This window comes from Camelus dromedarius, chromosome 3 (assembly GCF_036321535.1).
Source record: "Camelus dromedarius isolate mCamDro1 chromosome 3, mCamDro1.pat, whole genome shotgun sequence".
NCBI classification, from domain to species: Eukaryota; Metazoa; Chordata; class Mammalia; order Artiodactyla; family Camelidae; genus Camelus; species Camelus dromedarius.
Genome location: NC_087438.1, coordinates 46,757,307 through 46,783,058, shown reverse-complemented (window position 1 = coordinate 46,783,058; position 25,752 = coordinate 46,757,307). Strand labels below are relative to the sequence as shown.

Below are 25,752 nucleotides of genomic sequence, written 5' to 3'. Positions count from 1 at the left end.
AAAGAATTCTTAGTAATACATATTTCATCCTAATTATTTAAAAGATTTTTTAAAATATACAAAGCCAAAACTTTGGAAGATGATCCTTCATATCATGGAATAATCAAAATGGATATGGCAAGAGGCACCGTGTTATTGAAAAACACTGTACCTCGGAAGATAGTAACAGCCACAAATTAACAGGGAAAGTGCTCAAGAAGTCACAAAATAAAGAACTCTTAATTATATGGGGTTCACAAATCAAACATATGTGTGAAATCATAATAATGTTTAGAAATTAACTTTCATTAAAATGTTACACAGGTAATCCTTGCTTTGCATGGTACTGCGTTAACCAAAATGTCACATAAATCTAGGACACAGTTTCAACACACACAAGTTGCAGTTAACACTGTATTATGCCAACAGAGGATCACCGTATTATGAAATACTTCAATTAACAATAATATAGGGGGAGGATATAGCTCAAGTGGTAGAGCACATGCCTAGCATGCCTGAGGTCCTGGGTTCAATTCTCAATACCTCCACCAAAAAATCAAATAAATAAATAAACCTAATTACCTCCTCCCTGCAAAAGGAAAAAAAATTAAAAAAAAAAAAAAAAAAAAACAACCGATGGCATGTACTAACTAGCACTCAGTTTTCAGCACAAATTCATATTTAGTCATGCTTCCTTTTTTTTTTTTTTTGGCAATTTTTTTCTACTAGGTGTTTGTCTTTTCCCAACAGATCAGTCAGAGCTTCTTATATATTTTTTCTTGGTTAGATGTTACACATAAAACCTCCCAAACAGCGGCCTGCCTTTCACTTTCTTCACGGAGCCTTTTGTCAACAGAAGTATTCAATTTTACTGCAGTTGAATTTATCAGTTTTATCCATTAATGATTGTGCTTTTTATGTCTTAAGAAATTCTTGACATCATAAAGATATTTTTTCTACATTTTCTTCAAAAAGTTATAAAGATGTGCTTTATACATGTAGTCTTTATTAAATAGTTCAGAAAGTTAGTGTATAGGGTAAAATAGGGATCTAATATTATCTTTTTCATATCTAAGCACCATTTAATGAATAGTTAGTCCAACCCTTAGCCACTAATTTCTAATGCTACCTCTGCCATGTATCAGATTCCTAAATTTCTCTTCTTAGATTCTACATCTATTTCCTCTCTACATCCAGTTCCTCTCAATTTGTCCCTCACCAGTACCACACTGCTTTAATCACTCTAGCTTTAGAATAAGTCTCAGTACATTTCTTCTCTACAGTTGTTTTTCAAAATTGTCTTTACCATTCACGACCCTTTACTCTTGTCTACATAACAATTTTAGAATCAGCATACTGTTTTACAAAACCAGCTGGGACTTTTAACAGTCATTACAGTGTTGTTTTTCTCCTAAAAAAAGTCATCAGTATTATTTTGTGCATAATTTAAGAAATTAGTTGTGTTGCTGAGGTTACAATTTAGATGTCTGTCACCCAACAAGTTCAGGACCCAAGGTCTGTGGCGTGGCTTCAAAGAAACTATTAATCTTCTGAACTGTATGAATAAATTGGCACATGTCAATATATGTGTATTTTTCCTATGTGAGAATAAACTGCTTTCAAATTTTTCAGAAGAGGGACATATACACCAAGGGAACAGAAGAGACAGACCAGAAATAAACCCACACATATACAGTCAAATGATCTTTGACAAGGTGCCAAAACTACACAATAGGAAATGGATAGTCTCTTCAATAAGTGATGTTGGGAAAGCTGGATATTCATACACAAAAAAAAAAAAAGAAACTGGACCTTTATTTCATACCATACACAAAAATCAACTCAAAATAGATTAAAGACTTAAAGATAATACTTAAACTATTAAACTCCTAGAAGAAAACATGGGGGGAAGCTTCACAACACTGGTATTGGCAATGATTTCTTGGATATGACATAAAAGGCACAGGCAACAAAAGCAAAAATAGACAAGTAGGATAGTATCAAACTAAAAAACTTCTGCACAGCAAAATAAACAATCAACAGAGTCAAAAGGCAACCTATGGAATGGAGAAAAAAATCTGCAAACCACATATCTGATAAGGGCTAATAACCAAAATATAAAAGGAACTCCTACAATTCAACAGCAAAAAACCCCAAGTAACTCAATTAAAAAATCGGAAAAGGAATTGAAAACACATTTCTCCAAAGAAGACATACAAATGGCCAACAATAACATTTAAACAAGCTCAGCATCACAATTATCAAGAAAATGCAAAACAAATTCACCATAGGGTATCACCTCACACCTGTCAGGTCATTATATATTAATTCAAAAAAACAAAACAAAACAGAAAGTAACAAATGCTGGCAATGATATGGAAAAACTGGAATCCTTATGCATTGTGCGTGGGAATGTAAAATGCAGCCACGATGAAAAACAGTATGGAAGCTCTTCAAAAATTAAAAACAGAATTATCTTATCATCTACCAATTCCCCTTCTGGCCATTTTTTCCAGAAGAATTGAAAACAAGATCTCAAAGAAATACCTTCACTTCCATGTTTATTGCAGCATTATCCACAATAGCCAAAAGATGAAAACAACCTAAATGTCCCAGAAAAATGAATACAGAAAACGTAATATATACACACAATGGAGTATTATTTGACCATAAAAAAGGAAATCCTGTCATATGCTAATAACACGGATTAACCTTGAAAACATTATGCTAGGTGAAATAACCCAGTTATAGAAGAACAAATATTACATGATTCCACTTACATGAGGTATCTAAGGTAACCAAACTCATAGAAACAGAAAGTAGAATTGTGGTTGCCAGGGACTGGGGTAAGAAGGAAATATTGAGTTCAATGAAGAGATTTTCAGTCACGCAAGATGGAAATGCTCTAGAGATCTGATGTGCAACACTGTGCTTATAGTTAACAATACTGTACATTTTAAAAACTTGTTAGGTGAGTAGGTCTCATGTTATGTGTTTTTTACCACAAGTAAAAACAAACCAAAAAAATCCAAACAAACAAAAAAAAAACCCTCAGCAGGATACATCACAAACTGCTGAAAATCAAAGAGAAAATTATAAACCCATGCAAACACCAACCACAAGAAAGCTGCAGTGGCAAAGTCGGCATCAGAACAAAGAGCAATACTAGAATAATACCACACAAATGATAAAACGGTGATTTCACCAAGAAGACAGAACAATCCTAGGTATGTATGCACTTAACAAGAAAGTTTCAAAAGACATGAAGAAAAACAAACAGAACGATAAAGACAAACAGGCAAATTCACAATTACAGTTGGAGACGTCACACTCCTCCTTCAGTAACCTATAAAAGATGTAGACAAAATCAGTAAAGATATAGAAAATACCTTGATGAAAGAATAGGGTCAGTTCTTTTCTCAACATTTTCACTGGAGGATAAACCCACAATGTCGTCTATGTTCTGTACAGAGGGAAGTGGCTGTTCCTTATTGCCTTCATCTTCATTTATCTCAGGACTTAAAGACAGGCGTTTATCTATTAACATAAAATGCACATTATTATAAAAATGATAGCAAAAACATTTTTTAAAGCACAAAGGAATTTACATATAACATTGGAATGTAATGCAGTGATTAAGAAATTGTCCCAAAGTCCAAAGTCTTAAATCACTGAGCTATTCTGCTTTATATGTAATGTTTTTAATAGTAAGCCACAAAAGAGCATTATGATACCTATAAATCACACTATGTTACCTATCAGGACTCACTTATTAAAATCTTACTGGTGAAGCTGAACTACATAAAATTTAAATTCTACAGAAAGGTTGTTCTGGTCTGCTACTACCTTTTCTCCTCTCTTTTCTTGGTTATCTGCTTAAAATAATATACATCAACTCATAGAGAAAGAGACTAAGATTTCCCTAAACTCTAAGCCCTCATTCACTAATAACTCTTTAGTGTCAAAAGTGCCTGCATTCTAGGGAGTTTAAAGAAAGACAAATGAGAGGAATACTTATTCTAGTAGCTCTTTTATAGAAATTAAACAACTTATTGTGGGTTCATAAAGGTGCTCTATAGAGGTAGATCATGAAACCCTGTGCTTTATTAACAGACACAATATATATTTACTACACATATATGTGACTTAGAATCATCATTAATGGGAGTAAATAGGAGGTAACATCTTAGAGACAAATTTTAGAGAAAAATCTCCCCATTTCACTTTTGTTTTTTAACAGTAAATTTTTTTTTCCTTTAAACGAAAAATAAAAGGGTTTAACACAGGACTATGAATACAGAATCAATTAATAAGCATTATTAGTTGCTACCATCCAGGAGGAAAATATTTCAGTTATACATCATATTAGTGTACATGTCTTCACAAGTAATATAGGGGCTATTAAAATACATAATAATCTTACTTTTGTGTTTTTCTCCTTTAGAAGAGCCTGGCTGAATAGTGGCATTTCCTGAAAGATGTTTGACTTGTTTACCACCTTCATCCTGATTCTTTCTCCTCCTTTTCTTTTGATTTAGGTCTTGTTCTAATGTCACCTGTTCTGAATCCTGTCCTGATAAAGTCAGAGACTGTTGTTCTTCTTCAACTGTCTGAGTATCCTTTTGAGATCCTCCTGTGTCTGAAATTTTAGTGCTCACAGACTCATCCAGATCATTGTTCACTCTTTCACTGGCAACTTTTTTCACTGAAAATAAGAGAAATTGTTATAAAAACAACCTGCAGAAAAATTCTTAAAGGTGGGCAAGACAAATATTTAGCAATGTCTGAGCAAAGATTTGAAGACAACCTAAAGTGTGCAATAGAGGATGACTGAATAAGTTATAATAAATTTATACTATAAAAATCCATGCAATAAATAATAATGAGGTTATATGTAGCAGTGTAAAAGATCTCAGAAAATACTGTTGCATAAAAAAATCAAGTTGCAGAAAAATGTGCATAGTATGATCTCTTTTTTATTTAAGAAAAACAATTACATGTACTCTAAGATACATACGTAGGCATAGAAGAGTTTACCAATAATTATACCTAAGAAATCTAAAGAATTTGATTTGAGGGCAGGGTAGGAAAGAGTTTGAAAATTTTCTGTATCATTTGTTTTTAATGAACAATCTTATTAACAAATATTTTTAAGTAATTTCTAGTGCCTTTCCTTGAAGGGATACTAACAGTTAAGTGTATCAAAAGATGAAAATAATAAATTACTTTTACAAAAACAAAAAAGAGTATCCAAACCAAAAACAAACTTTACAACAACAGTACATCAGACATGGTCTCTAAAATTAACTAACCTTAAAAAATAATAAAATTCAATGTCATTTACTTTTATTCAAGAAAAGTCAAAATAAAATTTTAAAACTAAAAAAAAAAATACTGGATTTATTCTTTATCAGAATAATAATCAGCAATTTTTAAACTCTGAGACTTATAATAAAATACCTGAAAAGTTCTCACATTAAATAAGATACAGTGACTGACTTATGCTATTACCCATTAACATAATAATCATACAATTACTGACAGAGTAATATAATTTAAATTTCTTAGGGCTACATATAGTAAGCAAAAAAAAAATTTCTACACAGAAATAACTTTGAAGTTAGTACTACTTTTAAAAAGATAGAGGCACTGTGCTCTAGAAGAAGTTCTAGACTGGCTCTGTACAGAAAGGAGTTAACATAGGAGGCCTCACTGCTCTCCTTTGAAGTGCCTGCTTAAAAGGTTGGCTCTTGGACTGTGTCTGAGAACTTGGGTTTGGGGAGAGTTCCCACTAGCCTGACAAAAGTGGCTCGCTAAACCTAAACTGTTTGTACAACTACTGAACAACTGCTTTCCTTCTGGGAATTTTTAATTCTGGTACACACCAGGCAGGTGTCTACATATGTGACCAGCCTCCAACAAAAACCCTGGGTGCTGAGTTTCTAACAAGCTTCCCTGGTAGACAGTTTTTTACATATCTCATCACTACTTTTTGCTGGAGAATTAAGCACAACCTGTATGACTCTACTGGGAAAGGATTCTTAGAAGCTTGCAACTGTTTTCCCTAGACTTCGACCTATGTGCCTTTTCCCTTTGCTGATTTTGCTCTGTATCCTCTCCTTACAATAAATCTCAGCTGTTAGTACAACTATATGCTGAATCCTGTGAATCTTAGCAAATAATCGAACCTGGGGGAGGTCTTGGGGTCCTCCAACACAGGCTCTCACAGTCCTAGGCTGAGTCCTGCCTCTGTCACCACTAACACTGTGAGACTTTAGGGGAAAAAATGACTTAGGATCTCTGAGGCTATTTCTGAGTCATTAAAACAAAAGGAAAGGGGCTGGGATGTATAACTAATACATAAGGTTCCCTGTAGTTGCAAGATTCTTTAATTTATGTGGTTATAGCTAAACATTATCCTCATAGATCAGAGTTCAAATAGTTAAGAAAATAAAAGCCTAAAAATAGGAACACCCACATATAAGAATTTCCTACCTGGTACAAGTCAATATTGACCCTCAGAAATAAGCTGTGCTCGCTCAAACAATACAGTTTAGTTACAGGCCTGAAATATTAGAGTTCAATTTTTTTTTAATACCAGACTTTTGTTTCAGATTTGTTTTATAGAGGAAAATGACAGTAAGTAACCACACAAGACATCCCAAAATTCTACTGCTCCTTTATTAGCTACAACTATGTCCTAGATGCAAGAAAGATGTCAAATAGCCCAGTCATGCCAATTACAAAATTTAAAAGGGAGTTGCTGTTTGGGGCCAGATGACTGGGAGACCTAAGAAACATGAATTCCCTCCAATTGGATGCCCTGATGATCTCAACTACCTGAACTAGATATGAATGCTCTACGATTTGAGGGACAATATTGCAAGTCTATTACTATTAACTAAAATAAAACACTTTCTTTTAAATAAATACCTTTTACATTTTTCCGTGATTTAGAGGACTTTTTCTCCTTTAAACTCTGATTTTTAACAGATTTTTGTTTTCTTTTCTCTTCTTCAGCAAGAACTTTCTGAAGCAAATGAGCAAAAAAATCGAAGTCAAAAGGGCGCTTTTCCTCTGTTTAAAAAAAAGAGAGAACCTTCAAGTTTTCATTTAAAAAAAGAAAAATAACTTAAATTTTTTTTCCTTAGGTATCATAACATCAAAAGCAAAAGGGCTTATTAGCAGAATAAACAACGCTAATCACTGTAGTAGAGTCATAACAGAACACCACTGAGCAATAAAAAGTAATACATTAGTTAAAAAAAAGCAACTACTGATACAAGCAATAATACAGGTGAATCTCACAAATAAGCTGAATGAAAGAAGCTAAACACTAAAAAGCACATACTATTTGATTCTATGAGTAAGATGTTCTAGAACAAGCTAAACTAATCTATCTATGATGATTCAAATGAAAACAGTGGTTGCCTGAGTCGGGATTAGCGGTGGAGACTGATGAGAAAGGGAAACAAGTGGCCATTCTGGAGTGATGAAAATGTCCCCCCCAAAAAAAACTTTAATGAAAAAGAATATAAAAATGAATATATGTATATATATGCATGATTGGGACACTGTGCTGTACACCAGAAATTGACACTTTGTAACTGACTGTACTTCAATAAAAAATTAAATTAAATTAAAAAAAAAAAAAAAAAAGAAAAGAAAATGTCCCATGTCTTGTTTTATGTGGTGGTTACACAGGTGTATTCTTCACCAAAATTCAAACTACAAATTACACTGTGCATAAATTGTAAATACACTTTTTTAAAAAGCTAGGATGACTAAGAAGTCCTCAAAAGCCTATCCATCACTTTATGTCCTCACTTAATTACAACCCTTTCACTATTAACTATGCTCTTTCAAATATTAGCAAAGAGGGAAGTTAATGAGTATTGATCAGGCCCACTCTCACTAAATACCCACTAACAGTATTATACCAGAAAGAGTAATCCATGAACAAACCAGAATGAATCCACTCCAGAAGTCAGATCCTTGCTTAAGCTCTACGTATACAAACAGTGAATGCAGACTAAGTGGTGCTCTATATACGTAAGCCCCAAGATTGTTTGGATTACAAGATAAGACAGCCTTAGAAAACGAGGTATATACCAAAACAAAAATAAACCAGATTCAGGAAACTAAGCCCAAACCTGAAATTCTTGAAAGCCCTGTTTTATCATGGACCCAGCATTTATCTGTTCTGACCGTCCACAAGAATGATTCTGAAAAACAGCACTCAATCCATAAAGATTCTCAGAAAAATTCAAGATATAAATTCCAAGAAAAATCATTAGGGTTTTTTTTTTTCTTAACAACTTCCACTATAAAACACTGAACAGTGAATTTTAAAGATTCTATTATAATGATCTTAACAATGGCTCCACACCCCATAAAGACTATTTATAGATTTATGGATTTTTTTTTTATTATAATGCATTAAACATAATGAAAAGTTTCAGGACCACTTCTCCAAAATGGAAAGGGTTCAGGATTACAGTATTTCAGAGCTTCCAGGAGCCATTCCTGGAAGTGGTTTTTCTGAGAACACAATACCACATTGATATCGGATGGGGTCCACCTTTGTGTCTACGCATAAAATAAATGTACCTGCTACACAATCTAAGTACCTCTCTTTAGAATTTTTTTCTAAGATCAGGACTGACTACAGCAAATGAAAAGTGAGTATGTTTATTAATCATAAAATGTTAGTAATTATCTTCCAAACAAAGAACACAGGAACTACTTTAAACAGTACATTTAATTCTGTTTTTCTTTACAGATCCCTTGATGTCCTTCTCTGGACTTAAAAAAAAAAAAAAGCAATGTTAATTTGAATGAGGCTATTAGTTAAAGGTGGAAAGTTATACTTCATTCCTTCAATCCATAAATTCCTTCAGATCTAAATTCAAATGTCATCTCTTCAGACAGAACTTCCCTGAACACCCAATCTAAATATCCACACACCAACTCCTACTTTCTGCTTCTTAGAAATTAACCACTATCTGAAATTATCCTGAAATTATATTCTTTCTCCACCCAATTAGACTTAAAGCTCTAAAAGCAGGATTCTCATCTGCACTGTTCCCCATTATATCCTCAATGCCCGCAACAGTGACTAGCACACAGCAGGTGGTCTGTATTATTGACTGAGTGACAGACTGACCACGGTAAGGAATCATCTATAGTATAATATCTTCCAGAAACAATTAACTTTTTCAAAACAGTTCTCCCAGAACAAAGAGAGCTTAGAAGTGATATCTTCAGTCCCTCTAATTTCCTGGACTCAGACCTCTGCTTACTTTCTTCTTGATGTTTCAGCTACTTCTTTACCTACAGATCTGTATCAAGTGCCAGATTTGAACTGATAAAGAGAAAAACTTCCAGTCCTACTCATCCCATGACAATATAAGGATAAAACAAATCTAAAACACACTGGAACCAAAGACAAAACATTGGTCATTTTGGGGGCTCTCCAAATGGTATGTTGTAAAAGAAGTCTTAATACTTACGGAATGCTTTGTCTATTCTCCATCCATTTGTTTTCTCCTCTCGTTTAAATTTATTCTGTTAACAAAAGAAAACAAAAAACCTATGGTAATTTTCTCCCATGTAACAAGTGAAAATTATGTTAAAAATATCAAAATGAAATTCTTTTAATAACATATGATTCTCTAATAAATAACATATCTTTGCTAACAGGTGAGTTACTTAAACCTTTAGCTTTTTAAAAATAGAGATGAAAGATTTATATGAGCTCTCTGATTCTCCTTATGATCAACAGCATGAATCAGCAATGGAAGCTAGATTTACAGAGGACAGGAAAAAAAAAACAAAGTCAACTAGTGTAGAAACAGATCAAATTGTAATCAATTAAACTAAACAGTATTAACTCTTTAAAAACTAGTATATTTATATCATATTAAACCTCTTACACTATGATTCTAATATGTTTTTAATGGCAAGGAGGGGAGACTGTAAAGAAACAAGCAAAATTTTGAAGCAGGCCAAGTTAATCTTTAGAATCTTCTTGATATTAAGGAACACCTTATGCTTTTCTGAGGACCAAAGAGTCCATTTCACTCCAGATTATCTCCTTTAAGATAGAGATGGTAAAGGTTTAAGGCTCAATGCATTCTAAGGACATTAGAAAGTCTGAGGGAATATACATACACATACACATCCTAGGAGAGGGAAGAATCAACCAGTCTCTCCTTTCTTATCAGTTGCCTAAAAGCTTTCATTAAAAATACAAAAATCAAACATTTTATTGAGAAAAAAAGAGTGCTATCACACAAAGTAACTGCTTCATGGCCCCCCTTTTCCCTCCAAAAGAACCTAAGCACTAACTTGACTTTTAAAGCAATAACTTTCTTGCATCCTCTTACTGCTTATCATTCAAGGGTAACTCCTTAAGCTCTGTAGTTTAGCCTTGCTTATTATTTTAAAGCTTCATATGACTAACATCTTTCAATTTACAGATTACCCCTCTTTTCCACTCCTAAATTCTTTTTTTGTTCATTTTGTATTGGGGGGAGGGGGCATGGAGATAATTAGATTTATTTATTTTTACAGGAGGTACTGGGGATTAAACCCAAGACCTTGTGTATGCTGAGCATGCACTCTGCCATTTGAGCTATACCCTCCCCCTCCTTTTTTCCTTTTCTTATCTTTCTTCATAATACTTGTTACCAAGTAATACAGAAGTTTTCAAGGATGATCATCTTTCTCCCTTAAGAAATCATATTATTCTTTAAACAGTTCCTCAAAAGTTAACAAAAGTCACCTCCAAAAAAGTGATAGGCTACAATCACTAAATTAGACATCCTAAGAGAAATGCCAATAGGCTTTAGGCATTATTCAATTCTAAAACATGGCTACATCATATTTTACCTAATTGGGAATAGAATTTAGAACAATGTAAAACTTTTATGAAGAATGTATTGGTATTAGTTATTGAATTCATAGACAGGAACCACTGTAGGCCAAATTCCACGATCATAAAATAAATCAATTAATTTCAACCTCTGGTCCTGACAAAGTATCTGGTTATGGGCTTATTCCACACATCCAATCTACCATAAATAACTTTAACACTGAACAAAATAAATGCATCGATTATTTTCAAGCATTGGACAATAGGCAGAGCAAGACTACAATCCTAAAACCCCAGAGAGAAAGGAAACAAAAGATGTACCAATGTTCATCCTTCTCTCTGCTTGGGTTAAATTTCCTAACCAATGAAGGAGAGATAAAGACCAGTTAGAGCACAGAGATCCCACTGAGCTGAGGAAGTCGAGAATCTTTAGGGGCAGGGTTCCACAGAGAAGAGAGCTATTTAAAGAAAAGCCTCACAAGCCTGGCAGAAGTATCCCATTGGTTGTTGGTCTACATCTGGGTTGCATATGCCCAGAGCATAGGGCGTGGAGAATTACTACTACAGGGACGGAAACAGAAAAAAGATACTAGAAGTCACATAACATAGTGAGATGACAGGGTTCTAGTCCACATGAATGGAAAAACTTTGATAACACTGAGACATTCACTTCAGACCAGAACAACCACCACTTAAAGACAGGGATGACAGCCTAAAGCAGCCTTTCTCAATCGAAGTTCTAGCATGAGAATTAAGCCCTAATGCCCTAAGGTATCTACTCCATGTAATAAATTACCTTCTTTTCCTATGCACGTACAGTGGGACTAATATGACCATCCTTGGAGAAATTAGAAAACAGTAACTGGAATTATTTTCTATAGTTCAGATGAGAAACCTAGAGTAAAGATCAATCTTAATAAAGCCTAAAACTAAGCCTTGACAGGAATAAGGAGAGTTGGCAATATATCAGCTGCCTTCTAGAACTAAACTCAACCCTCTTTAAGGGAAAAACAAGCAAGCAAACGTAATCTAGGTATTGTGCAACACATCAGCCACAATGTCCAGCATGCAATAAAAAAAAAACACCACCACAAGACATGAGAAAAGGTAGGAAAATGAGACGCACAATCAGGGAAATGAAATAAAAAATATAATATCAGAAATGTAACAATCACTGAACGGGCTTAACAGCAGATTGAAGATAGCAGAAGACAGGGTAGTGAACTTGTAAACATGGTAACAGAAACTAACCAAATTGAAACGAAGAAAAAAGACTTGAGGGAGAAAAAAGACAGAGCTTTAATAATATTTAGTACAATGTCATGCAGACTGACACATGTAAGTGAGGCACCAGAAGTAGAGAACAAAGCAGAAAAAAATTTTTTAAAAACCCTTAAGCAAATCATAAATATACTGCTGAACACCAAAGTTAAAGAGAAAAATCTTGAAAATAGTCACAGAAAAACAATTTCACCAAATATGTGACTACATATTAAAGACTACAGTTACAGTTGACTCTTGAACAACATGAGTTTGAACTGTGTGGTTCCACTTACGCATAGGTTTTTTTCAATAATAAATACTATAGTACTACACAATCCGAGGTTGGTTGAATCTGTTTTAGAAGTGGGTAGATACAAATCAGAAAATGTAATACTGAGGTTAAAGAGATTATACTCAATTTAGAATTGAGAAATATTACATTACTTTTGGGGGGGTGTAATTAGATAGATTTATTTACTTACCTACTTACTTATTTATTTATAAGAGGTACTAGGGGTTGAACCCAGGACCTTGTGCATGCTAAGCACACACCCTACCACTGAGCTATACCCTCCCCTCCTTACACTACTTTATGAGCTGTTAAAGGATAGTTGTACCAAAAACACAGTAGTGGAAAAGGATGGAATGAGATTTCAATCAAAGGTTAAAAAGTAATACATTTTGGTCTCTTTTCAGTTAACAAATGTGATGGTTTTACTTTACCTTAATTTCTATCCTGGCTCTATGAGGAAAAAGTTGTCCGATCATAGAAAAGTCAGTTCCCACCATGCTGATGGCTAAAAAAAACATATCTGTTTCTGTAAAAATAAAGATTCAGAAAGATTGAGAATTAATCTCCTAAATATTTCAGAGGAAAAAGAAATCTTACATAAGTATATCTTTTGAGGTAAAAATAAATTTGACAGTTCTTAAGTTTGGTTTTTTTTGTTGTTGTTGTTGTTATTTTGGTGGGATGAGGGAATTAGGTTTACTTATTTATCTATTCTTAGAGGAAGTACTGGGAATTGAACCCAGGATCTCATACATGCTAAGCATGTACTCTACCACTTCAGCTATTCCCTCCCCTCTGACAGTACTTAAGTTTTTTACTAAAGTCCAGTAAATCTTTAGACATAGAAATATATCTATGTACATGTACACAGACATATTTCAGTTTTCCTACAAGGAACCTCATGGATATAAAAACACTTTTTTAAACTTATATACAGAAACATGGCTTAAGAAATTTGCATGTTCATACCAAAGTAGCAGGGATTTTTAAAAAGACATTCTGCCTATCTGGTCTTAAAGTGTCTTGAAGAAAACTGTCAGTCATGACGAGTATAATATTACTGCTAATGTAAGCAACTAAGACGTGCTAAGCAGTATGTGAAAGAAAGTAGCTAGAAAACACATAAGAAACTGCTAACAGAAGTAACCTCAAGAGAAGAGAACTGGGGAAGTCAGAGAAAGAAATCTTCCTTTTTGTTCTACATTATTCTGTTGTGTTTAAATTTTTCCTCAAAACAAGCTGCATTATTTTTATAATAAAAAATAAGCAGTAAGCAACAGCATGCAAAAGTAATATATATTTTTTAAACTGTGTACTTACTACCATTAAAAGCTGTATTATACAATACTGAGGTAGAACATTTTTGTGAGCATTAAAAATATTATTAATTTTTCATTAAAATACTTATTGTACAAAGATTACAAACATGTAAAGTACCTGTTGTACAGAGATTTGACAGAGAGGAATATTTCAGCTAAAATGACCATAATGCTAACTCCTAAAAAGACTTCTAAGATAAAGTCAGACGTGTGGTAGAGGGGATGGGAAAGGTGCCCAAAAAATTATCTAGAGAGAAAACATGGCAGTTTGCTGGGGTTTTTTAACCTGATTTAATTCAGAAACAGAGAAAATAATTTATTTCATTTCAAATAAATAATACACAAAATTTAAAATGAAAAGTAGTTACCTTTATTTGACCACGGTTTAGAGTAGTAATTTTTCCTAAAACTGGAATATGTAGTTGTAGAACCACGCTCAAATATGGGGTCATTTTCCTCAACAACACAAGGGCCTTTTGTCCTTAAAACTTCTACAGTTAAACTGAAAGAAACATATTTTTAAACAGATCTACACTAAAAACAAGCAAGGAAACAAACAGTAAATGAGATTTTAGTAGTTATATTTTGAAATTTACCATAGCAAAGTCATATCAAAACCATAATACACATCTGAGGTATGCATATTTTCCAAGAATCTGCTAATTTTCACTTAAACTATGATTTCCATGGAATAAAAATAAATGCCAACTTTTTTTCCCCCAAAATCCTTAATAGCAATATAAAATATACAAAATGTCTTTGGGCCAGCCACCTAAAACATTCTTTGTTTTTTTTACTGATTTCTGTATGTCTCCTATATTTAATATACATTATTTTATCATGCAAAACCCCTGAACACGAAACAGTTAAATAAGCTTTCAACAATTTAATGACCAGTAAAATCATCTTCACAAAATAGTGGAACACAATATGCAAAAACAATTATTATTAATAGTATTAAATTTTTGTTTATCATAAAACTTACATGCTATGATTTGTAATTAATTAAACTGTCAGACTTTCCACCCCTCCTTTTTATCTCCTTATTAATTTATTTTCTGTTTTAAAATATACTCATTGGAAAGACAACTAAATTTCACAATGCCAAATTTGAGAAAGTTAATGTTATACTAAGAAATTAAGCCAGAAAGTCAATAAAACCTCACCATTAAAACAATCATAAAATATGTTAAAACTACATTTCATTGTATCTTCAATAGTTATCATCACATGCCAGAATACAGTATTAGTTCATAATGTGAAGGTTGAATACCGACATCAAGACTGAGTCAATCTTTGGCGGAGGAGGGTATATAGCTCAGTGGTAGAGTGCCTGCTTAGTGTGCCCAAGAGTCCCGGGTTCAATCCCAGTACCTCCACTAAAAAATAAATAAACCTAATTACCTCCTCCCACTAAAAAAAAAAAAAAAAAAAAAAAAAAGAACAGGAAATAATCTCAAAATTCAGGATGCTTATTAAAGAGAAAAAAGTCTGAGTCAATCTTGAAAATCTATCCGCAGTGGAGGACAGCATGTGATTAGGTCAACAGCTCATTTTAATTACCAATAAAGTCAGTAAAACAGTAGTAGGTTAGTGGGTGGCAGATCAGCAGTACCATCTTCTCATATAAAGGACAGCATTATAAAAATTGCAAAAAAATTATAAATGAATCTAACCTACCTATTTACAACACACATTATACAAATATAAACATCAGAGTCTAAATGACAATGACAAATACAGAAACTTAATCTCCCTCAGTAGACAGAGCACATTTGTTCTCATAAAACCACAATTTCCCTCTCTTTTTTCAAACTTACCTCTCTTCATCCAAAATAATAGAACCATCTTCTGCCACTTTTACTCGAGGAACCAGCAATGGCCCATCATCCATCTCTTCTTCTACTTCGACATTATCTTCACCATCAGGAGTACTCTTACCTTCCTGCCTACCAAATGTAAAGACAGGTTAGTTCATACAAAAATGTTCCCTCAGGATCAGGGACTTGTAAAATAAATTACTGCAAATTCAACCTTCTAGCTATTTCTTACTTTCCCTATAACCTAACTGAAAATATTCTGTGTTGTTAAGGACGTAGTTATAAGATTTTCTCTAATTTAATCTAGCAGCATTTAGTAAGAGGCTTTACTCTCTCTGAAAATAAAGAGAAATAAATGTTCATCTTTTCTATCTCAGTAAGGTTATGAGTAAATCATCCAGATATTATGGAATTAACAAAAATAACCCTTATAGTTATACAGCATTAGTTTTCAGATCATTTTATAATCTCTTCAGAATAACCCTTGGGGGTTAGTTTTTCATATCCATTTGAGGCTTGGAGAAGATAAATTAGTCTTGCTCTAGATTACACAACAGCAAGGATAGATTAAGCAGCCAAATACAGTTTTCCAAATATTGACTCCAAATTCCATATACTTTCCATTCAATTACAGTCTCCTTAAGGTCTTATTGAAGGAAACATAACCTATAAATCTATAAAAAACATAACTTACTTCTAAATCTTGAGAGTTCTACTTTAAAACAATGTGGATTCTAAGCAAAATCATTAATGATTGTTACTTGTGACAACCAGAAATGTCAGAAGTGATAAGCAGAAAATTCCAATGTTTCTGCTAATTTCCCACAATCCCTACTTTGAATTACAAAGCTACAATAACCTCCTAAGAGGTCTCTTGGAGGGATTTCTTGGGAACAGAATAATATATGTAACAGTGAAGGTATGCACACAAAAAGACACTCTCTAATGGGATCAAAACTATACCTCTTGCAGGACAGTGTATACAGAATGCTTTAAAAGGGAAAAAAAAGGAAAGAAAGAAGAAAGGTAAAAGGGGAAAGTAAAGAAAATGAAAGGGAAAAGAAAAAATGTTTGCTTGGATAGACATAGACTAGAACTAAAATGATACATTAAAAATTTGGGAACATTTGTTGCCTCCAGGGAGAGCTACTAGACAGAATTGGAAGACTTTTCTCAGTACACTTTTGTTCCTTTTGTATTTTGTATTTATTCTAAAACAAAACTCTTAAATTCTAAAAGCTTTAACTTAAAATCGTAATACTGACTTACATATGTAAGACACAAATAGTGTGGGGATTTCACATTGACTCAAATCAGGCAGTAACTTCCATTCTTGTCATGATTCTATTTAAAAATTCTATCACATGTAATCTAACTAAAACAGGAGGCATAATTTGATTCCATTAAAAAAAAAATGTACCCATAACAGAATATATTCAAAACAGATGAGATGCTTACTCTCTGGTCTGGACTGGTGTCAATGATTTTTCAGTTTTCTTTTCTTGCTCCAGTGAAGAACTATTATTAAACACAGTAACAAAATACTTCTTAATAAATAAGTCATCTACATTTTGTCAATTTTACCTGACAATTCTATCTGATGCAAGCAGCAAATAGTTTTAATTTGTAATTTTTTTTATAACATACTACTACTATTAATGATGGTGGGTCCAACAGTCAATTTTTCATTTAAAAACTTTGGTCATCATTATTAATAATTTGTTAGGCCCTAAGTAGAGAACACTCTTACTCTCTAATCCCAAGGCATGAAGCAACCTAGGGGGCCTGTTTCCAACTCCTAGATGTCAAACAACTCAAAACCTAAGTTTCTGGTCCTTCCCTCAACTAGGCCAAAGATCTGGTACACCTGATAAAGGCTACCTTGAAAATATGTCACTACTCCTACGTTCATTTGCTAAACCACCAACAACACAACAATGAGGAGATTTATTATAAACTCTCTGCCTCCCCAGGCTAAGTCTGATTAAAGAAACTTGAGAGTAGGGGTATAGCTCAGTGATAGAGTGTGTACTTAGCACCACAAGGTCCTGGGTTCAATCCCCAGTACCTCTGTAAAAAAATTTTTTTAGAGGATTTGTTATTCAAATGCCGCCATATTTAATTAAGAGGTAGGGTATAAAAATTAAATCATCCCTTTAGATCATAATATAGCATATAAGAAAATGTAAGAAATAAAAATTGCCATCTTGATTTTTAATCTTATTTTTAATCTCAGAGGTAAAGGGCATCACTTACCACCCCAAGAAAGCAGTTACTTGAAACAGCCCTAGTTTTTAAAAGGGCATCATATGAGCTGTAACTGCACTCTGAAAGTGATACTTAAGTCACTACATACTCAAAGAAAGTAAAATAGAAATAAAGTTTACTTACGTCATTGGATTGTTATCTGGCAGGTAATATATGAAGTCTCTCATAGTCATTTTTGAACGATCTGGTGGCCCCTGACTTTCATTTATGGCGTATTTGTTTTTCCACTGCTTCTAGATACACAAGCACACACAGATACATTTAAATTTTATAACTATAGAAGAATTTTAGATGTATATATTTAAGTATACAGCCCACTGCTGCATTCGTTGCAAGTGCTTGAAAATTATTCCTACTACACTTATGTCTAATTTTAAGGAAAAATTTTATATACTGAATATTTAAAAATTATAGCATATTAATTAATTTTAAAACTAAAATGACTGAGACTGCCTAAAAGCTCAATGTATAAAATCATGCTTGCTGATACTAACTACAATAGTTCAGTGAGAATTTATACGTACAGTTTTTATTTGCCCTGTAGTGAACTGGAATCCCATGTATTTTATGAAATTCTTGAAGCAAATGTTTAATTTTTAATTCCCCAAAATAAATCTAATTAAGCAGATTCTATAGAACACTTTTAGAGGCAGATTTTAGGGGCTATGGATTCAAATCCCATATCCTCAACTGCTGTTTGACACAAAGCAAATAACCTCTCTGAGCTTATTTCCTCCTGTATAAAATAGTGATATCCACTTCACACAGTTCAGATATTTAAATAAGACAATTAATACAAAGCACCAAGTGCCCTCTTCTTAATTAAAAGGGGGCATTTTATAATTAATAAGAGCTGACATTTGTTGAGTTCTTATTATTTGCTAGACACTAACCTAAATACACTTTACACAAATGAACTCACTCTTCACAATCTTCCAATGAGGTGAATGCTATCATCAGTCTATTTTACAGACGAGGAAATAGACATAGATGATTAACTAAATTGTTCAAAGTCACATAGTAAGTAAGGGATGAATCTAGGATCCCTTAGTCTAAGATAAAGTATCAAATTCCAGAGCTTGCATGTTTTACTACTGTTACAATGCCCTCTTCAGAAAAACAATCTTCAAGATTAAAAAGAATGTAGTGTGGAGAGTATAGCTCAACTGGTAGAGCGCATGCTTTAGCATGCATGAGGTCCTGGATTCAATCCCTAATACCTCCTCTAAGAATAAATAAACCTAATTACCTCCCCGAACGAAAAAAAAGACTAAAAAGAACATAGACTGCACTGTAAGTATACACACATTTTCCCCATTTATTACACTCTATATTGACAATTCAGAAAAACATTAGCAATTCATTTTGCACAACTACATTTATGTTAATTCAAATGACTATAACTCATGTCAACAAGATATCCTCAAAAAAATCTGAAGGCTTAGTTTATAAATATGCTTGTATGTGTATCCATCCGTGTGTGTGTGAGCATGCACATAAGATGTCCCTTTTGTGGCTTATGTCAAAAACAATGAAAGACATTGATGAATCAAATGTATAAAAATTAATACTGTGGAAAAAATAAGGTTATCAACTCCACAGTGCTTCTTAATCATTCTGTTAACAAAAGGTGATATTCTTACTAACTTGAGGAATGTTATTTGGTTTTGTTTCCCTCATCAAAATGCTACAGATGCTTATTTTTCCTCCAAATGATCCCTGACTAACATAAAAACAAAAATCTACCAGGCAACAGTCAAAATTCTGAATTTTCTACCGTACCTTCTCTTTTCTCAATTCTTCTTTTAACATTTCTCTCAGTTTCTGGGCTTTATATATTCGGTATCTGTCTGAGCATGGCTGTTTCTCTTTTGTTGGAACAGGGTTTGGCTGTGGAGCTTCTTGATTAACTGTAGATAAAGGATGAGGTTCTGAAGGAACACTGATACCAGGCTTAACCAAACTAGAAGTACTTGATACTCGCTTTCTTCTCTGTGAGACAGTAGAGGAAGATTTACTGGATTCTTCAACATCATTTCCACCATCAGTCTTTTCATCACTGTTGAAATTTAAAAAGGAAAAATAAAAGGACAAGTGGATCTTCTTTTCGATATTCTAGTTTTAAAAACTAGTCTGGCAAAAGTGGATCAATGACTTGAACAGAGGCTACAATAAAATGTTTGTTTAGTAAATTAAAAAATGGAAATTCTAATGAAGACTGATGATCCTTTTCAAACTTTAAATCCCTAAGACATTATATATAGCACATAATTTTATGCTCATGCTAGTCCCTTAAAAAAAAAAAAAACCCAGAGGGAAAAACCCCTAAGTTTCAAAACAAACCTTAATTAGCCTAATTTGAATTACTAGATAACTAACAGGCTTTTTCTTCTGATAGCTTAAAAAAATTTTTTTTATTGAAGTATAGTTGATTTACAATATTATATTAGTTTTGGGTGTACAGCCCAGTGATTCAGTATTTTTAAAGGTTGAAAGGCATTAAATGAGAGTTGTTTCTTAAAATTAAGTTTATATTCCACATTGACACCCCCTAAACTGATCTGAATTATTGGCATTATACTTTAATTATCAACTTGGGATCAGTCAAACCAAACATACAAAATTTTAAATCTCTGAAATACTTGTATTGCAGTATTTGAAGATAATTCATATGGCTGCATTAATCAAACAAAATTCTGTTTGAGGCAGAAGTCACTTAACTTTTGTCAGATATAACAGCTTATTCACTATCAAAATAAAGTCTTCACTCAAAACAAGTACTCAGTCACTCCAATTACATGTTAGAGATAAAGGATTGGATATAAATATTTCAGTAATGGCCTCAAGGCAAATGAAGAACTTATAAGTCCAGAATTAAAAGTAGTCAAATTTTTTCATGTTATGATAATTTTACATAAAAGTGGAAAATGCCTAAACCTACAGAATAACCTTTCCAAAAAGTATCCAATTTAAATTCTTATCTCAGCTCTTATATGTGATACATGTGCTATTTACATTTCACCCAATTAATGTGAATGCACAAGGTCAGAATACATACCCTACATTTTTACAATTAACAAAGACCCACCAAAAAAGAAGATAAACAAATGTCAACTATAAAAAAGCCATATCCTTAAGCTTAAATGTCTCAAAACTACAGGCTAATTTATTAATATCAATAATCATGGACTCTTATGTAGTTAACAGGATCTCTGTGAACTTTATTAACAGTAACTGGTATTTTAATCTCCACTGTTGGGAGAAATTTTGAAACAAATTCATGTAACAAACTTAGAAATCACCAAGCATCACTAAGCTATCAAAATACTACCCTAAACCCAGCACGAGTTGAGCCCAACAGGAGAAGTTAAGCTAAAAAATAAAGGAATAAGGGGGAGAGGGTATAGCTCAAGGGGTAGAGCGCATGCTCAGCATGCCGAAGACCCTGAGTTCAATTCCCAGCACCTCAATTAAAAATAAATAAATAAACCTAATTACCTCCCCACCCAAAAAACAAACAAAAACAGAAAGGAATAAAATCCTGTCACAGTATATGAAGAATTTATGCCATCTCACTGTCATTTAATAGGGTTGGTTTTTCATTGGTTTCCTACATTTATAGTATAAAAACAGAAGTCATTATTAGCTTAACATGTCTTAACTTTAATTACTTTGCTCCATAACCTTTAAACATAAAGGTAATTATTCTGCCCTGTCCTGTGCAAGGAGGTTTATATCAGTTATCTCTAACCTCCACAGTAACTCTCCGAAGTAGGTAATATTATCCTCATTTTGCAGATGAGTAAACTCTGCCTGGGCAAAGCCCATAATTGTTAAATTAAGTAGGAGAATCCTGAATCCAAATGTGGAACATGACACATGCTTCTCGGTTCAGAAAACATGGTCACCATACTTAAAGGGGCAAACTCTCAAGTCAAAATAAGTAACCAGACCTCCTTTCCATTGACATAAATCAGCAGAATCCAAGTAACACTGCTCTTCTTTTAAAATTAAACGTTTTTAAGATTAAAAAAAAAAAAACTACTTACCCTCCAAAGTACTCCAAAAGAATGAAAACTGCGGTAATCAAAATTCTCTAATGAATAATACCACGTGTGGATATTCTTCACTTCCTGACTGTTATACCTGGATTCCTCCCACTACCGCTTGAAGACCCCCTCCCCGAGAATCTACACACTGTAACACATCCACACTTGTCACAACCTGTGGTCAGCGAGACCAACTGTAGTTTGCAACGTGTTCCTCGGCCTCAACTGCCAGGCTTAGTGCAAGCGAGGGAATACTTCCACGGAAAAGTTCATTTGCTCAGCTTCCAGGTGACATGCCGGGAGAGGCGGGACAGATGAAAATGCTCCCCTCTGCAAACACTTACCTGCTCTTGGGAGTCTTTTCTTGGGGCTCCGCTTCCCCGAAACCCACTGGGGGCACATCTGTGGACTCCGCTGGCTTCGGGGCAGGGGCCGCTGTAGGCTCTGGCGGCCTGGGAGCCTCCTGTTCACGCTGGGGATTGGAGGCGGTGGAGCCTCTGGCGCCAGCTCCAGGCCTGACATTCGGCTTCACGCTTAGGCGTGCCCTGCGGAACATGGCGGAGCCAGGGGGCCCGGGGAGGCGGCCCCAGGGCCGCTTTCAGCCCCGAGCCCCGGCCGCTGCCTGGAGAGGGGTTTAGGAACTACGCCCTTTCCACAAAGCCCACACCACCAGCCCAGCCGGCAGCTACCGCAGTTTCACGCCCCCGCCACCACCACCTGCGTCGTCCCGCCGCCGCCTCTTCTTCATGACCCTGCTACAGTAATAGCTAATTTTCTCGCTATACCTTGCTCCCCCGCCGTCAGAGGGCGCCGGAACTGGTTGCGTCATCCTCCAGCGCCACGGAATGACGTAAGACGCACAGCGCCCGGAGCCATGGTAACTGTAAGCCACGGAGCCTGGGTTCCCTGGAACCGGAAATTGAGATGCAAGGCTGTGTGTTTTCCCTCTCCAGGGGTCCCTAGAAGTTATTCAAAAAAGGAGATAGTCCATTGGCCCAAACTTTTACGAGAACTATTAAAATCGCTTTTGTTTTTAGAGGGTCCTGTAGAGGAGTGCCTGTTTATCAGCACATCCCCAAGACTTACTTAAAAATTCTAAATTGAGTAGAACATAGATTTGAAATTCAGATGTGAAGAAACTGATAATACTTAACTTCTAAAAGGGGAACTGGGCTTCTGGTAAGTATATCTTAGGAAGAGGAACATTTACTGTATATCCTTGTGTACTTTTTAATGTGAATGTAATACCTGTTCAAAAATTATTGTAGTTAAAATTTTGTAAATTAATTTGAGCATTCTTAATCTGCTTCAGGAGGGAGCAATAAACAAGGCATTCTGGGTGGGCGAGGAAAAATTCAACAAATGAATTTAATAATTTAAGAATTATTAAATGCCATGAAAGAAATGTAAAGGATAATATGACAGAGGTTAATGAGAGGCTGGTTTACTTTATGCAGGATAATTAGGGAAGGCCTCTATGATGAGAGGGAAAATGTCCAGAGATGCAGCTGGCTCTACAGATTATGAGCAAGTGTTTGAACCGGCAATACACGTCCCCTGCCTCATGGAAAACAAAGGCCTGACTTCCTTCTTGAAAGGGGAAGAAAATTCTACAAGAACATCCTGCTATATTAATAACAAAATGTCAAAGGAATAAAACACTGAATTGATTGAAGAGATTGCTAGGTCATCCAGAAGGAGAAAGAAGAGGAATAGGTATTTTTGAGAGTAGGAAAGCAAGGCTGAAAGCACAGAAGAGAGAAGAGATTCTGTAAAAACTGGAAAGGAAATAGAGGTCTGTGGGCTCCTAGTACTATGGAGAGGCAACAGGACCTCAAAACAAATCTAAAGAAGCTTAAGAACTTGACAAAAATAACCCCTGCTGAAACTATCTCAGAAAACTTGGAGCTACTGCCAGAACCCTGTATCTCTGGACAGCATATTCTGGTATAGACTGAAGACACAAGGCCTTTCCCAAAATGTTTTGTTCCACCTATGAGTCTATGGTGTTCCCACAATTTTGCAGGTAAAGAAGTAAATAATGACTGAGATTTAATGTCCTATTAGTAAAGGGATGAGAACAGAATCAGATTTAATTTTATTATTAAATATAAAATCATGAGTTTTTTTTACACACTCAAGTTTTTAAAGTCTTGATGGTATAATTTTTTAAAATTGTTTTGTATGGGGGGAGGTAATTAGATTTGTTTATTCACTTTTAGAGGAGGTACTGTAGATTGAACCCAGGCCCTCGTGCATGCTAAGCATGTGCTCTACCACTTGAGCTATACCCTCCCCTGGCATCATAGTTATTTAAAAAAATCTCTAGTTTTCTCTGGCAGACACACCCAACATTTCTTGTATACATGGTATACGTCATGTGAATCCCTATAACTTAGAAAGTATATTTTCAGCCATAAAGAAAAAGCTCAATTAGACTCATAAGACCACACATAGAAACAACTCTACCACTTACCTTCAATCCCAAATTCCTTCTCTCCTTTCCTTAGATGGTCTCTTTATAAAGAGCCTGGCCAGAAAGTCAATCTTTTCCCCTGCTCAAGTTACTCCAGAAGAGATTCACTAAGTGGAAACAGACCTGGGCTACAAGTAGTGTTGAGGAATAGGGGTAGGGCATAGGGAAAACATGTTGAGTGCTATCCTATGCAGGATACTTAGCACTTCAAATATATTAATTCAGTTAATGACAGAGGTACAATTACCTCCCCATTTTACTGGTCAGGAAGATTTAATGCAATGAAATAACACTCCCAAGTTCACACACCTACTCATTGGTAGAGCTGGGCTTTCAACCCACGCATGTCACCTCCAGAACCCTCAAGTAATTTTTATTAGGTAAAAGAATTGTTGAAAGTTGGTTGTATATACTTGGGGGTTCATTATAGTATTTTTTACACTTCTGCGTATGTTTGAAATCTTCCAAAGCACAGCCTTAAAAAAAATAGGATAATTTTAGGGTGTCCAGACTAATGTCCTCTACACATTTCTCAGTTTGTAATATTTAACAGAACAGATGAAGGAAACAAGTACCATGCGTCTTCATGCTTCTGTTTCTAGCAATGGTTGATGTTCCACAGCTGTTAAGGTTCTTCTGGGCTATTCTTAGTTTGTGGTAAGACTGCATTCCCTACCCTTCTCTCCCCATCACACAATCCAAGCACAGAGCCACAAAACTCGAGTACCTCAAGTACTGTCAACTGTGACAAGGGCACTGGGATGAAATGGGAGTCCACTTTATTTTTTTATTTTTAGTGGAGGAGACAAGTAGGTTTATTTATTTATTTTTAATAAAGGTAGTGGGGATTGAACCCAAGACCTCATGCATGCTAAGCATACACTCTACCACTTGAGCTATATCATCTACTCAAGAGTCTGTCTTAAGTGTGAATCTCACTTCTTACAGTCCCTACTAGTAGTTGCTTCTGGTCTGAGTCTCAGTCGCCTCTTTCGTACAATGAGAACAGTGAAGCCTACCTTGCAGGCCTGGTACGTGAATAAAGAAGGAAAACATGTAAAGGGCCAACGCTGCCTTTCAGAGATAACCCTCAATCTGTTCTGTTCGCCTCCTTCCCTTCCCGCCTCTACAACTGGATGAAAGAAAGCTAACGTTCTTTGTCGAAAAGTTAGATATTGTAGAGTTTAACGTCTTTACCAAAATATGGGGGTTGATCAAGCCCCAGTGCCCTGAACACGGGAGGAAAATCCACACACGCCTACCCCTCTAAGACACGGGACCTGCTTTCTAGACTCTACATGCGTGGCAGAAGGACCCCATGCGCGGGTTAGCTGCAAAGCGAGGGCTCCAACTGAGGACCGCCCCGCCTTCCCATCCGCACATGCGCAGTTGCTCTCCGGCCACGCCGGC

At 34.9% G+C, this 25,752-nt stretch overlaps 1 protein-coding gene across 4 annotated transcripts in view; it reads right to left on the bottom strand.

The window, feature by feature from the left end:
* The window catches only part of BDP1 (B double prime 1, subunit of RNA polymerase III transcription initiation factor IIIB), a 67,679-nt gene extending 44,963 nt beyond the window's left edge, over positions 1–22,716 (bottom strand). For 2 of the 4 annotated variants that reach the window (XM_010974973.3, XM_031446583.2), the window contains exons 1-11: positions 22,211–22,715; positions 19,600–19,876; positions 17,941–18,050; positions 17,008–17,067; positions 15,550–15,678; positions 14,098–14,231; positions 12,842–12,936; positions 9,492–9,546; positions 6,913–7,056; positions 4,403–4,684; positions 3,369–3,516 (exon numbers count right to left, since the gene is read on the bottom strand). In XM_010974973.3, coding sequence (XP_010973275.1) covers positions 3,369–3,516; positions 4,403–4,684; positions 6,913–7,056; positions 9,492–9,546; positions 12,842–12,936; positions 14,098–14,231; positions 15,550–15,678; positions 17,008–17,067; positions 17,941–18,050; positions 19,600–19,876; positions 22,211–22,422 — 1,646 coding nt within the window. In that variant the 5' untranslated portion in view covers positions 22,423–22,715. Of the gene's footprint in view, positions 1–3,368; positions 3,517–4,402; positions 4,685–6,912; positions 7,057–9,491; positions 9,547–12,841; positions 12,937–14,097; positions 14,232–15,549; positions 15,679–17,007; positions 17,068–17,940; positions 18,051–19,599; positions 19,877–22,210 lie in introns of all 4 variants that reach the window. The other 2 variants (XR_010378624.1, XM_031446589.2) reach the window with 2 other exon arrangements.
* Positions 22,717–25,752: the final 3,036 nt, after the last annotated feature.